This window comes from Hirundo rustica, chromosome 11, assembly GCF_015227805.2.
Source record: "Hirundo rustica isolate bHirRus1 chromosome 11, bHirRus1.pri.v3, whole genome shotgun sequence".
NCBI classification, from domain to species: Eukaryota; Metazoa; Chordata; class Aves; order Passeriformes; family Hirundinidae; genus Hirundo; species Hirundo rustica.
The window spans coordinates 6,671,330-6,686,228 of NC_053460.1; the positions used below are offsets into that span (position 1 = coordinate 6,671,330).

Below are 14,899 nucleotides of genomic sequence, written 5' to 3' on the forward strand. Positions count from 1 at the left end.
ACTTTTAGACTTTCCAAAGGTATGTTCAGCTCAGTGTTTTATACTGTCAAATTAGCATAGCATTAAAATAGAATGAGGCTGCAGCAAAGACAAACAATTTTCTGGTGCCTGAGAAATTTATCTTCTAAAAAATAAAGCCTGACTTGTAAATGTTGGAGAGGGCTTGTTAACTGCCTGCCATTCACTGGAGCCAGCTCCTGGAGCAGCACGTTGAATATTCATCAGAGGATGTCTCTTGGTAGCATTGCAGGCAGGTGTTGGGCTTACTTTGCCAACTGTTGTTAAAATTAACACTTGGTGAACTCCTCTAACTCTCATAGGGAAGTTCAGCTTTTTACTTCAGAAAAGATAAGTTGGTGTAATACCTGAGAAAGCAGCTTCCTATGCAGCTTAATTAAACATTACAGTACTTTGTCAGTTATTCCTAGCAGGCTAATAATTTCATCCATGTTTTCTCAAAAATTAAGTTCAAGATGCAGGCAAAGACTAGTTCAGTTTAAAGAGTTGCTGAGCATCTTCTCTTTTCAGCTTTTAGTGCTCTGTTCTTTGAGTATGGGATTGATAAATGTGAGTACTTGTTAGAACTTGGGGTATTACTGAACTTTGTCCCTTCCAGTAAATTTGAGAGGTGATATTTGGGGTTTTAAAGGTGTGACTAATCCTAGTTGTACAGTACAGTTGCACAGTAGGCAGCCTTGGCTGACTCAGTAGGAAATTCAGATAAATCCCAATAGTAAATTCCAGAGTTGAGAACTGAACAAGGTAAGTACGTGCAGCTGCAACTTGATGCTCTCCCAGTAAGCTCCAAAACACTGGTATTAAACTTGTCTGTGTCTCAGGGTATATTTTCAAATGGTAATAGTAACATGTCTGAAGGCTCTACTATTATTTAAGTCATTCCAAAATGCCTGTTCATCATGTTGCAGATCGGGGTTTTTTGCTGCAGCAAGTTTCATGTCCTATCAACAATGTGAGTTCAACTTTGGGGCAAAACCCTTCAAGTACCCACCACCAATGAAGTTTAGTACCTTCAATGATCACGCCTTTCTGACAGCAGAAGAGAAAATCATTTTGCCCAGGTAATCCTCCTACCTCGTGTGTTTGCACGCAGAGAGAGAAAATGTTTCACATCTGAGTTGCAAAGTCTTTCCTCGTACTCAGCAAAATTATTTTCTTATGGGGTCATACTCCATAGGTTCTTCTAAACGATAAGACAATAGGCTCCAGTGCAATTTCATCAGTGGGGCAGGAGATATGCAACCAAAATCCATCAAGTTAAAATATATTTTGTGATATTAAGCTAAATTAAAATGATCTGGTATCATACAGTAAGCTGTTTTAGTAGAAATACCTTCTGCCATCTAAGGATTATTAGGTTGATTGAGGAGGTATAGTGTTAATTAAAAAAAGATGTCCTATTTAAAATTGACCTAATTTGTGGTGTTGGCAGCATGGAGGTGCTGAATGATTGTAAGTCTTGAAATTGTCCTGATCCTGATGAAAATTTCCCCATTTTTGAATGATAGTACTGACAAAGGTTATTCAAATTTAGAAGTGTTTTCCCACCTAAATATAATTCAACCCAGATAGAAACAGATCTGGATACATTCTTCATTAGCTTTTACTGAACTTCTGGCAGGAATGAAAACTGATAGCTCATCTGATTGAAGTTCTTAGTAATAAAATAACTTACTGGAACACAAGCAGTAAGTGTACAGTGTAATCTGTGTGGTGTACCCTGGATTTCCAGCTTTGTCTGAAGATGGCCCTCAGACCACTGCTGATGTATGTGACTGAAATAATCTTAAATTGCAACTAATTAAGTGGGGGTGAGGTGGTTGGAAGGGGTACCCCTGGCTGTAATAAAATTCAGAGACTGGTCTTGAATGATCTAGCTTTGATCAAGTGTATTTGAGGTACTTAAGTATCTTGGTATTTAAAAAGAAAAAAAAAAAAACCTGGGTTGGAGTCACACATTGGCAAAAATTGAGGCTCAGGATCTTGTATTTATGCAGAGAAAATCAAATACAACTTGCAAATTAATTTTGTGCCTACCTGTAGCCAGAGTAAATTATTTCTGCTTGTGACTGCAGGTGCTTTGGAAGAGTCTGATGTGGTCTTTAAGATGATCTTTAAGTCCAAATTTGTCACCCTCCCTTTTCAAATTAAGGGAGGGTGTTCTTCTGTCTTGGTAGGGTCCCACCCTGGATGAGAGGTTTGTAGTTGCTGGCTGATGCACAGATGGGGTTGATGTTGTTCTGGAACTGCTCTTGCAAAGTTCAAGCAATAACTGTGAGAGCTGTTACATGATTGTTCCAAATGATGAGAGACAAACTGGGGGGAACTGGTTTCCTGTAGGAGCTTGACTGGTGAAATTTGGCCTCCTGTGTTACAGACTCTTCATTTTGCAATAGCACTGAAAGGCTCCATTCAAGGCTGGACACTGTTGTTCTTTGTGTAAACAAAGATCATCCCTGCCCTACAGCCCGAACTGCTTGGAAATGATACGCCAATCCTAAATTAAAAGATAGCTTTGATCATCTTAAATGTGACAGGAGATAAGGCAAAGGCCTGTATGAGTGAACCCTAATTATCCATCACAGGATTTAACCTAAACTCATGCAGAGTTGTGCTGAATTTGGTGCACGTGGTGTTGGGGCAAGACACATCACCCTGCCATTGAACAGTTGTGATGGGTGTTGTGTGTGAGTTCCAGGTGGCAAATGTCTTATTTCATCAAATGAGGGATTTTTACTTATTTTCTCTCCCTTTTGGCTGATTTAATTTGCAGTTTTTATTCTTTTAAACTGTGTTAGAGCATTATAGGGTTTCTGTATATTGTTGATACCTGGGTTTGTGAGGTTTATTTGTTTGGGGTTTTTTTCCTTAACTCCCAGAAGTACCCTGGTACAAAAAAGCAATTTCTTTAAGTGTTCAACTGTAGGAACTAGGAAAATTATTATTTAATCCCCTCTTTGTCCCTTTCTGACAGACCAGAATAGGGAGTCAGGCTGTTTTGCAGGTCTCTGGGTATGTTAAGCCTTTTTTTGTGGGCAGTTGTGATTGATGTTTATCAGCAGTGTGGTGCAGCACTGCTACAAGTGTTATCTTGTTCTTGATGCAATTCTCAGAATAGTTTTGAATCTATTGCTTTGGGTCTAACTAATTTTGGGGGGGTCTGTCTCTCTCTCCCTTCAGACACAGGCGCCTGGCTTTGCTGAAGCAAGTGAGTATCAGAGAGAACTGCTGCACACTTTGCTGTGATGAGGTAGCAGACACAGAACTCAGGCCGTGTGGACACAGGTAAAACTTTAAAAAAACCCAAATCCAAAGAAATAAGAAAATGTGTATGTGATGTTCAGCTTAGATGAGGCCATATGCAGTCCCTGCTCATCTTGATTGACTCCCCAGGATAAAGGAAATAAACTTCCTTCCTTCCTTTTAAGGATGGGTTATGTAGAGGTTAAACACAGTATTCCCACTATTCCCCTTATCCTAGACCTGAACAGATGGAATCCCTAATTGTGTGTTTATTTGGAGAAGTACAGAGGCTGCATCTGTGGGCTGCCCTGGGCTACTGAGTCTTATTTTCCTGATGTCAGAATACTGATTAGTACTTGATACTGGTGCTGTGAAATCCAGATCACATGAGGAGAGCAGAACATTCATAATATACTCACATACTCATTAAATGCTCAACAAATGGATTGTCTCAAGTCACAAATTCCTCTAAAAGCTAAAAATGAGACAGCAGTACGAGTTATACCATAAAAACACTTTCCTGCCTTTAAGCAGCCTACTAGGAAATTAATCCAGTTAAGTCCAATTCCTTAGCATTTTAGAGCACTCGTGGAAGGAGTCTTGCCATGTGACTATAGGTGCTGGAAAGTTGAAGATGTGCCTGCTGTGAGCCAACAAGAAGGGGAGAAGTTGCTGCAGGGCACTGGCTCTCCAGACCAGAATGAGTGCTAGGATTAATGAGCACAGGGAAGTGGAATCCAACCAACTGCAGGGGCAGCTGCAGGTCTGGGTGATGCTGAGCAGCAGGAGCTCCTCTCAAAGCCTGTAAATGGATCCACAACACCTGACTTGCAATGCCTGATCTCCACACTGAGGGACTGGACTGTGCCTCTGGCAGGCCACCTGAACTGCTTAGTGCTTGTATTATTTTGTTGTTGTTGATTAGTTTTTTGGTACTGTAAAAGCAGGCTTTAACTGTTTTTTTCTTCTCCTTCAGTGACCTGTGCATGGAGTGTGCCTTGCAATTGGAGACCTGCCCTTTGTGTCGACAGGAAATACAGACCCGAGTCAGACAGATCTCTCACATTTCATGACACACGTGGAAAAATACCACAGACTTGTTTTAATGAACTCCAACCAATACTGAAAGGGGAAAGCATCTCTAACCAATCTTTATGCACATAGAACCATAGCCACGGCCAGATTTCATGCTAACCTGTAATCTGTTCATCTTAAAACCGAGATCTTTAATCAGCTCTTTCCAGCTGCCAGCGATGGGAGCTGGTTTCAGCAGGCAGGAGCTATGGCTATTGGTTCCTCCGAGCAAGAGCAGAGGGAGTTGTCTCTCCTTCCCCTTTTCCTTCTCGCCTGTCGCAAGTGCTGAAAAAATTTGCACTGGAAGTACACATACAATGCATTTTAGAAAAGGAGAGAACATAAGTATTTCCTAAAACAGGGCCGTGCTGGCTTGTGCTCGAAAGTCTCTATTTTTGGCAGAAGTCAGTACTAAAAAGAGAATGCCAATGTTTTCCTGTTCAATGTAGCCTCCTGCTGGTCAGAGACTCTGTATTTTCCGATCTTAAACTGCTCAAAGACTGAATCTGTACACAGATTGATTTGAAAAGACAGTGTGGAGACTGTAGAGAAACTCACAGGTTTTAATAACTTGGTGATTCCAAAGAATGTTCTGATTTGTTTTTAAACGTTAAAAGATCAGTGGTATTTTCAAGTACATAATATTTCTGATGCTTTTAACTTCAGTACCCACATTTTTTTGTGAGGTTATAATTTTCAGGAGGTGTTCTTAACTAATTATAATGCTGGACTGGAATTAATTTGATATTCTGGGTATTTTTTAAGGTATCATTGAACATCTTTTTTAATCAGTGTTGTTTTTGAAAGTTAGCTCAATTTTTCCAAAGTGAATATATCTTAAAATATTAGAGGAGAATTCTGGACCGGTTTATTTAAAACAAGGTTATTTGGATAGCAATTTCAGTCTTATTCTTAACTCTTTAAAAATGCACCTTGCTTGCCACATGTCAGTCCTGCTCTGAGCAGGTTTGGGGCCACACTTCCTATTTTTAGTAGGGATCATACAGTGGGAATCTCTGCTCCACTTTAATTACACATTTGTGATGTTTGTACGTTAAGGATGCACTTCAGTAGGCAGCTCTTGACTTTTACTAGGTTTCTACAAGGAATCAGGGTTCACAGCTGGTGTCAGTGAAGTAGCACAAAAATCGTTTGGGTTCTGCTTAGTTTGCACCAACTGAGGATATGACTCGGTCTCTTCCAAGTCTTGCACCGGTTGATTTTTAAAAAATATCTGTCTGTATAGTAGAACTTTACTAATTCACACACAACTTACACCAAAACCATCCCACCTCTTGGCAGTGATTCAGCAGCAGAGGCTGTTGTAGTGAATTCTCATGGTGTGATGTAGGTTATTTTTAAGATCATTTCTTATCTTTATTGTACTATGAAGTACTGACAAAGCAGAGCTGAGGTTGCTTCTTCCTGCTGAGCGCGCTCTGGCTTCTTACAGACCTCAGCAGGAGCTGAGAGCTCTGCACACAGGTCCCACAACCCAGCTCTCTAGCAACTCCTTTCACCTTCTGCCTTTGCTAACTCAAGGGTGCTGAACTTCATCCAGAGATGTGTGAATTAGGAAAGTTCTGTCCATCACTTTCATGTTGACTTTTGTCCAAATGTAGACTGAATCCAGCAAGAGAGTGCTGGTTAGTGTTTTTGCTAAAATGTGGGTTCTCTTCCACCTTGGATGCCTGGTTTGGTTAAAGTCAGACTGGCAAATCTGTGCCACAGGGATCTCATTTCCTCGTTGACTGTACTTTACAGAGTTTTGCTGTATCCATGGTTTCAGTCAGGGCCGAGTCCTTTCCAGCTCCATGTTCAATGAGCAAATGTGACCGTCATCACTGCCACAAGGGTGTTAGAAATTCAGAATCACCTGAAGTTTTAAGCGCTTCCAAATGCAAGGGTGAGTTTTTATCCCTAAGGTACAAAGTCACAAATCATACTTTAGGGAAGAGGTGGGACAGAACCATTTTGAACTCTGCCTTAATAGAGTCTAGTAATTTCAGGGCTTTGGTTTCCCTGGCCAGGATTAACTGAGGTAAAATTTTCAGAAGTGCCTAGGACTCCTAATTTGTATCAATTGCTGTATGAGATTAAGGTCTTCAGGCCCAAGTCCACAATGGTTTCTAGGCATCTGCTGTCCCCTTGGAATGCAGGTGACCTTAGAGTCTCGCTGCCTTTGTGGACACGGGACTGTCTGCATTCCTTATGGAAAACGTGAATGCTTTGGAAAATTTTGCCCCAGACCGTCTTCCATGCAGCTGGTGCTGGGCAGAGGAAGCCAACGGTGGCAGAGGAGGGAGCTGTGTTGCAGAGAATTGTCCTGTTCATTTCACAAAGGGAAAGACTGTACACTTTGACTGGTTTTCTGCCGCCATCCACGCCGGGGGCGTTTTTGTTAAGCTGGATGCTCCATGACCAGTGCGGTGTCACCCTCGCTCGCTGCACCCCCACGGCTCTGGGGACGGGAGGTGGTGACTCCGCAGGCCCTCACAGGGGGAAATGAATTGTAGCAAAGTTGTCCATTCAACAATAAAAAACATCTTGAAGGGGCTGTTTGTTGTTTTTTAATTTCTTCTCGGTTGAGACCGAGCTGCGGCTATGCCCTCGGTGGGATATTCGTGCCTGGGGGCCTTAGGTCATCGCACTGGTCGCTGGGCTGCAGCAGCTGGGGCCTGTCCCCAACCCTCGGCGCTCTCCTCTCTGATGGGAAACCCGCTTCACCAACGCCAAGAACAAGCAGGTAACGCTGTCTCCCTCTCCCTCCCTCAGGCCCGGACGCGCTCCCCAGCCCGCCATGGCGGCGGCCCCGCCTTCCCGCGCGGCCCCCGCCGCGCTCTGATTGGGCGGGCGGGCCGGGGCCGGGCCGGAGCCGCGCTGTGATTGGCCGCGGGCGGGCCCAGCGGGCCGGAGCCGCGCTGTGATTGGCCGCGGGCGGGACGGAAGAGCGCGTTCCCCAGGAGACGGCGCAGGGGAGGGGGCTGCGCGCCGGCCTGAGGGCGGTGGGTGCGGGCGGGGGGCGCGGGGCCGCGGGCCCGGGGAACGGGGGGGAGCCACTGCCGGGGCTCTCTGTGGAGAGAGGGAGGGTGATGGCCCGCTGCCCTGGGTCCCTGGGCGGAGAGGGAGGGAGTGAGGCGGGCTGTGGGTGCCTGGGGAGGGACAGGGCTGGAGGGCTTTGCCCCCTCTCGCCGGGACTGGGGATGGGGACGCGGGGGACGCGCTCAGCTCCTGCCGTGCTCGCGGTGATGCCCCGGGACTGCTCCGGGAAGCAGAGGGCTCCCATCGCCAGCGGCCCGGGGTGCCGTGTGCCCGGGACCTGCTCCCGGCCGCGGGCCGAGCGTCCCCCCCGCCACACAGCCCCTGGGAGCGCTGTCCAAAGCCTGACCTGCCAGCCCGGTCTGGGACACGCTGCAGCACCTTCACCCTTCTGGCTTTATTTCTATAACAGTCAGAAATGTTTCAGGAGAAAAGATGTAGATGTGACCCAACACCCCTTTATATGGAATGGTTGCATTTTGAACCCGTTCTCTGAATAGGCAGAGAAAGTGTCCAGATTATTCGGGTTATTACAGAAAAGTAGTAGTAATAATTTTGGGAGAATGGGATGTTGGAATTCCTGTGTTTAAGGATTAAAATTTATCACCTGATTTGCGTTTTGGGAAATGTATGGCAGCTTAGCACTTGAATTTTTATTAACACTAAGTCATGTTATTCCTTAGCACTTTGGTCAAAAAGAAGAAATAACCACTAACAGCTGAAACATACAGACTGTCTCTTTCACTCTGGCTAGGCAGGAACAATGGACACTTCTGATGGAGAAAGTTTGGATGTAGCCACGTGAGTATGCAACATTCTCATGTGTCAGATTTTCAATAAGCTAATTGCTAATTAAAATACCTTGATAGGAATATAATTACACGAATGAATTTGCACCACAGTGTTTAGCAGATTGTGCCTCAGGAGAACAAAGGTGCAGAATGCAAAGCTGCAAGAGGGAATATCAGTGCGGAGTTTAGGTGAAATTAAGTATCAGTGTGTTCAGTGGAGCACTGGGTAGCTCTGCTGAGGGGTCAGAGCAAGCCTTGTAAGGCTGGGAATTGCCTTTTCTGGTGTTCATTTTAAATTCAGAATTCCTTCTTTTCAAGAGTGTTTGTTGTCTTATGTCACTGATCCTGAGGGGAGACTCTTCCTCTGTGTTTGAGTGTTCTCCTTCTAAAACTCAGCCCATTCACGGGTGACCTCAGCCAAACTTCACACTGGCAGGTCCTAAGGTGCTGCTTCACCCCACAGGTGTCTGCCATCCCCTTCTCCCCAGAGCCGTGCAGAAGGGGATGTGTGACTGTGCCTCTGTCACGCGTGGATTTAACTCTTTCAGCCTCAGAATCCGAACAACGACCCGTGCCAGGGCTGCCTCAGCAGGGCTGTGCTGCCCCGAACTGGCTGTTACGAGGTGACAGGGAATTAAACCGCAGGGTTGGTGAGCCCGTGTCTCTGCAGGCGTGTGGATGCACGTGTGTTGTATAAAGAGACGGAATCGCCTTCTTTTGCAACAGCTAAAATTCCATTATTTGCGCTGACTTAAACCAGCGTCTAAATTAACACCTTTTCTGTTGCCGTTAGGATAAGCTGTAAAACTAGCAGTAGCATTTGTTTGGAGGGAGGGAAAGGAGTGGGAATTCTCCCCGGCAGAGTCAGCGCCTGCCGAGGGAAGCGCTGAGCCCCGGTGAGCTGCCCGGGGCTGTCCCCTGTGCCGCCCACTCGCGGGCTGCCCCAGCCCCGGCCCCGCTCGGCTCCGGCAGCGGGGCTGCGATGGTGATAGGATATCGCTCCCTGAGCAGCAGCCTTTTTAAAAAAATCAAAGGTCTCTTAAGTTTTCCTAACCAGAACGAGCCTCATTATAGTTAAACTGTCGGCTAAACTGCTGTTGGGTTAATTTCACTGGAGTATTCTCTAATAGCAAGGTAACTTCATTGAGCTTTTCAAATCTTAGTCTGAAGGGCTGTGCTACTCAGTTTACTGATGAGAAAGAGACATTGAATTCAATTTAAATGGTGCTCTCACTGATTGAAGCGACTTTTTTTCTTAAAGACAAATGTCCCTGTTTCTTGGAGACTTCTTTCCCTCATGTGTGAAAGAAGTTTGTCTTTCATCCCTTGGAGAAAATAGGAAGAGTTCATCTCCCACTAAAGATGAGCTGTGAATGACAAAGACATCCTATGGATTATTTACTGTGTCTGAACAAGTTGCACAATAATAGATCCAGACTCCTGATGCTGGCACCAAAGATTTCTTCCCTGGATGAATTCAGATCCATAATGGTGTTTAATATTTGCATGGTAGAATAACCTTAGGAGATTATCTCATTTATTTGGATCATATAAGGATGTTTCTGGCATAAGAAAATTATTTAAGTTTCTTCAGTTATGTAATACTTGTTTATACATTCAGTTTAAGTTGTTCCACAGGACCAAATATTTTAAAATATTCTCCAGAGTGTCTGTAGTTCTGTGATCACCATGTGCAGGAAAGAGAAGGGAAACTGGTAGCAGCTGGGATTTGTGGGTTGGAAAAGGCTTAATTTGCTGTTCTAATTACACTCTTTACATTCTTTTGCACCAGAACTAGAATTACCTTGACAGTAACACCAGTAAAACAACATTTATTCTTTCTTGCAATTAGGCACCTTACTGGGAGGAAATAGAGTAGAGGCCTGATGAGAATCTCCATGGAGCAGTCTTCTCATCATTGCCATGGATTATTTTGTAGGTTGAAACTAGAAAGTTTTTCAGTTATCTTGTAATTACCAGGTTTATTTGTACTTAGGCTTTTGGTAACACTTTTTAATTTAAACTTTAATTCCTGCTGTGGTCAAAATATATACTTATGGAGTCCTGTCTTCCTTTGCTTTCAGCTCCACCACTTCTGATGAGTTTGATGTAGTTGTTGGCTATCTGGAGGATATCATAATGGGTAAGGTCTGCAAGTAGGTACAGACAACAACAGCGCTGCTAAACCTGTAGCCAGCTGCTCTTCTGTTAAGTAGCCAACATACAGAGCACCCTGCCTGCTTCATGGAAGCTTTCCTTCCTTTCTTACCATGAACCCCTGACCTGGTAGAGCAGTAAAAATACACATATAATATACATATAATTTGCATATAAAATAGTAAATAGTTATATATACACACACACACACATATATATATCTGTCTATATAAATATAGATATATACTGATACAGTTCTCAGGGATGTGGTTTTAACTGAGAAGTCAGTATGTGCAGGGAAGTTTTTTACAAGGTGCCAAGGCACAATTCATGCTGATCAGCCATCATCTGCTTTATAAGAACAGCACATCATTTCTTTGGTCACATCCTTGCCAGAGAGATGGAGATTCTGGAGCCTCAGTTGCCTGGTGATGCAGCTGAATCTGGAGAAATGCTAACTAAATTAATTTGGAGTGTGTCAGAGTTTGGAAGGCTGAGATTAGTGTCTTTTATAAGTGTTTATAAGTAAATTTTTTATTTAAACCTGTTCTGTGGAATTCCATGGTGACCTATCATATTTGTTTTTACTCTTTATTCTTCCACAACTGGAAAAAAAATTCTTTGGCAATTGAAAATTGAATCAGGGAGTTTCACTAGTATTTTCAAATTCAAAGAAAAAACTTACTTTGAGTTCTTGTAGGGAAGAGGTATTCACTTAATAAAAAATACAGACATTTTGCTGACTTTAGAGCCAGAACAGAAAGAGTTTCAGAATAAATAACTATTAATAAATGTAGGGCAGAAGGACTGTTTTGGTAGTATTTCACCAGCAGCCTCTGTCCTCTCCCAGATGGGTAAGAGGTGGTGGTTTGGCAGCAGCTGTGGTGCTGATGTGATGAACTCTGCACGTGTGCAGGGCTCTGTGGTTACAGCAGGGAAGCAGAGGACCAGTGAATGTGGGCTTTGTGTTACAGAAAGAATGACTAAATTCCTAACTCTGTGCTGCATTTCTGTTGTGGCCCAGATGATGATTTCCAGCTAATACAGAGGAACTTTTTGGAGAAGCACTACCAGGAGTTTGATGACTCAGAAGAAAACAAGCTCATCTATACGGACATTTTTAATGAATATGTAAGATACCTTTTCCTATTTTTCATAGGTATTACTTTCTTTTTTTATTTTTCTTTTGTTTCTTTTTCTTTTTTTAATATAGTTCTCCATTTATAAAATACTGAGCTTTCATGGAACAGATCCCAATATGTTCCTGTCTCCTTCAAAAGCACAGCCATGATCTGTGAGCAAGAATTTTTTTTCTGAAGCTTTAGGTTCCTTTCTCATTGTTTCACACAAAATTTCCTGGAGATATTTTGGAAGTTGTGCAGCTCTCTTGAATAGAAATTTAGCCAATTACTGTAGTAAATAATGTTTAGCATGTGTGCAAACAAAGTTTCTTCTTCTCCAGTTGTATTATTTCTTGTATCAGATAATTCCATCACATTCTTTATGCAAAGCATAATCAAGAAACTAGACCAGTCTACTTTTCAGTACCATTAAATGAGTTGGAAAAATATTTGTTACTAGGTACAAATAGTCAGTGTTTGTTCTCCCCAAGATCCCCAGCCAAACATGTGCAGCTCTGTGCCCCTGGGCTGGTGTGAGAGCAGAACCTGCAACACCCACTGAGGAGTCTGCAGTTGTCCCCAGTGAGGATCATAAAAGTGTCAGGACGGTGTCAGTGTAAGGATGCTGTTTGAAATCTGCTTCTGAAATCCGTTGTGATCTTACTGGGGTGGTTTGTCTGGGTTTTTTTCAGATCTCCTTAGTAGAGAAGTACATTGAAGAGAAGCTGCTTGATCGGATTCGTGGGTTTGATATGGTTGCTTTCACAGTGTCATTGCAGTAAGTCTCTGCTTTGCTTTTGGTTGAGGAGTGGCTTATGTGCCTCTCAGTACTTTTTATCTAGATTAAAGCTTAGGTTTGGCTGTTTTCCCTTTAGATAATGGTTCTGTTTTAATTTAAAATAAGAAGTGTTTGTGCAGGCAGTCGCTGACCATTTTTCTTGCATTCAGCATGTCCTGCTACTCTAAATTTCTGAACTGTCACGCTGAAATATTGGGTTTGAAGGGGTAGGAAGAGAAATCAGAATGAGAACACTGGAGAATTTTCATATTTCTTGTCACTTTGAAGTTGGACCCTTAAAAGGTTGGGTCTTGTTTATCTCCTCCAGTCACCTCAGTACCCTGGTGGTGTTTGTCACGTGGTCAAATTCCTTTACTGCAATTCTCATATGGAGCATTCAGAGAAGAGTTTGGTTTGTGCTCAGCTTTTGCATTGGATCATTTTAGCTTAAACAGCTTCCTGAAGAGCTGGGTTTTGAAAGATCACTAGTTTTCTCCTTGAATAAGGAAATCAAGTGTAATTGGGGACTGAGTATCTTAAAATATTTTAATCTGTTTAATTTTTAATGTTTCTTAAATAAACGGGTCTGGTTTTCAAGGACTGATATGATACTCATAGGTCTTGGATGTAGGTAAATGTCACAATGTATTTGGATTGGAAATACTGCATGGTAATATTTGGCTGCAGTTTTGCTATATGATAACCTGCAATAACATTCTTGTTTAAATACTGATATTGTTCTACTTGTCTTTTTTGACCTTGTACCATTTTAAAATAAAGAATTTTTCTCACACAATTTTCTTATTTCCCAACTTCTTTTCCTCTGTAGACAACACAAAGATGAAATGCCAGGTGATATATTTGATCTGCTTCTCACATTTACAGACTTTCTGGCTTTCAAAGAAATGTTCTTGGCATACAGAGCTGTAAGTATATTGTTCATATTGTTTATTTTCATTGGCACAGTGGCTCTTGGTTTTGTGTATCTCCACCTGAGATTGCCAAAGGAAAAGTTACTACAGTAGGTCACAGTATTTAATCAAAGACTGTAATGGAATCAGAAGAAAAAGTACTTCACTCAGGGGCTTTTTAAACCCAAACTGCACATTTAATAATTTCTAGAAAGCATGAATGAAGCTGGCATGTGGAGCAGCTCTTCCTGCTTTTGTGAACTTCCTGCATTTGTGAACGTTGTTTTCCAAATGAACAGAAGGGAACACTTCCTCACTGTGATGGTCTCTCAGCACTGTCACAGCTTCCCTGCCCAGAGAGATTGTGGAGCCTCCATCCTTGGAGATATTCTAAAGTTGTGTGGACATGGTCCTGAGTGACCGTGCCTGAGCATGGGGTTTGGCCCAGATGACCTCCAGAGATCCCCTTTCACCTTGGCCATTCTGACTCTAGAGTATCTTCTTTTATTTTTTATTCCTAGTCTATCCAAAATTAGCTTTTTAAGCCTCTTCCTTTTGTTTTCTCCTCCTCTCTGTTCCATCTGGAGAAATAAACAAAACTGCTAAGATTTTTGGGTTAGGTTTTTCTTAGCAAAATGAAAATCAGTGCTCTCCAGTGTTGGCCCAGTCCTGTTTTACAAGGAGCAAAAGAGTCACAGTTGTGGTTATGCCTCTGCCCCTTCCCCATCCCTGTGAATTTTGTCAAATGGGGACAGGCTGAAGAGAAAGAGTCAGTCCATGTATCAGCAGCAGGAAGAGTTCCAGTTGGGATTTCAGTAGATCCCTGAGCCACCGGCGCAGCATTCCCAACCCGGTGGGAGCAAGACTCTGCTCCGACATGGGCGGACGCTGGCAGGGTGACAGCCCCCTCACCCCAGGGATTCCTGCACAATCTTCTTGGGTTCACATTCACTCACAGGTGCTCAATAATCTGTAATTTTATATTGGTTTGATGCAGCAGAGAATGTATCCCCTATTTCATTTTTTGAAATGCTTATTCCAAACCACCGTGGAGTCACGGATTTCTTTTGTTTCCCCCCATGTTTCTAGGAAAAAGAAGGTCGAAGTCTGGATTTAAGCAGTGCGTTAGTGGTGACTTCATTAAACCATTAAACACGTCATTCTGAAGGGAGTTCTGTTGTATTTTAAGCTAGGTCTATTCAGATTTCAGGGGTGAGAGGCAGCAATTCCCAAGAGATGGTCGGGGCAGAGGGGCAGGGACTCGGCTCCACAGCGGCTGTGAGGGACGTGGGTGTGCGGTGGGGCAGGGCCAGGGCTGTGGCTCCCTCTCCAGGGTGTGAAATCAAAGCTTTCTGGAATTTTTAAACCCTTTTACAAAACGGATGGAAGAGACTTTGAGAGGCAGTCTTCCTTTCCCCAGCTCTACCCAAACTTCTCTTTACGTGTCTGCCAGGATCTTCAGAAGCTGCCGAGGTTTGTCTGGGCAGTTTTCTGCAGTGCCCAGCTGCTGCTGCTGCTGCAGGGAGCCTTTTGCACTCTGATTTAAAGTGCCTGAGCTGCAGTTTGAGCTCCTTGTTCTTTGTCCTGTCTCTGCTGAACACAGAGAATGGTTTATTCCTTCTGTTCCTGCAGCACCATTGCTTATCTGGAAATCATCCAGTTCCAACTCCCCTGCCATGGTCAGGGACACCTTCACTAGAGCAGGCTGCTCACAATCCCATCCAGCCTGGTCACCTGGCAGTAAAAGATGCTCAGTTCTCAGGGATG

General features: G+C 43.4%; 2 protein-coding genes across 9 annotated transcripts in view; both read left to right on the top strand.

Moving 5' to 3' along the window:
- The window catches only part of RSPRY1 (ring finger and SPRY domain containing 1), a 34,009-nt gene extending 28,938 nt beyond the window's left edge, over positions 1–5,071 (top strand). For all 7 annotated transcript variants that reach the window (XM_040075653.2, XM_058422131.1, XM_058422132.1 and 4 more), the window contains exons 14-16: positions 927–1,079; positions 3,199–3,303; positions 4,238–5,071. In XM_040075653.2, the coding sequence (XP_039931587.1) occupies positions 927–1,079; positions 3,199–3,303; positions 4,238–4,334 (355 nt within the window). In that variant the 3' untranslated portion in view covers positions 4,335–5,071. The remainder of the gene's footprint in view (positions 1–926; positions 1,080–3,198; positions 3,304–4,237) is intronic.
- Positions 5,072–7,251: 2,180 nt separating this feature from the next.
- Positions 7,252–14,292, top strand: ARL2BP (ADP ribosylation factor like GTPase 2 binding protein). Of its 2 annotated transcripts, XM_040075276.1 has the most exons (7): positions 7,252–7,340; positions 8,058–8,175; positions 10,250–10,308; positions 11,347–11,453; positions 12,136–12,221; positions 13,051–13,147; positions 14,222–14,292. In XM_040075276.1, exons 2-7 carry the CDS (start codon positions 8,138–8,140, stop codon positions 14,282–14,284), a joined length of 450 nt encoding a protein of 149 aa, XP_039931210.1. In that variant the 5' UTR covers positions 7,252–7,340; positions 8,058–8,137; the 3' UTR covers positions 14,285–14,292. The 2 variants fall into 2 exon arrangements, with proteins under 2 accessions (XP_039931210.1, XP_058278043.1); XM_058422060.1 differs by lacking the exon at positions 7,252–7,340 and having other exon boundaries at positions 7,781–8,175.
- The last annotated feature ends 607 nt before the right edge of the window (positions 14,293–14,899 follow it).

Coding starts and splice junctions, on each gene's coding strand:
- ARL2BP (XM_040075276.1), top strand. CDS start 8,138: ATGGACACTTCTGATGGAGAAAGTTTGGATGTAGCCAC. Junction 10,309..11,346: donor TCTGGAGGATATCATAATGG/GTAAGGTCTGCA, acceptor GTTGTGGCCCAG/ATGATGATTTCCAGCTAATA. Junction 13,148..14,221: donor TGTTCTTGGCATACAGAGCT/GTAAGTATATTG, acceptor CCATGTTTCTAG/GAAAAAGAAGGTCGAAGTCT.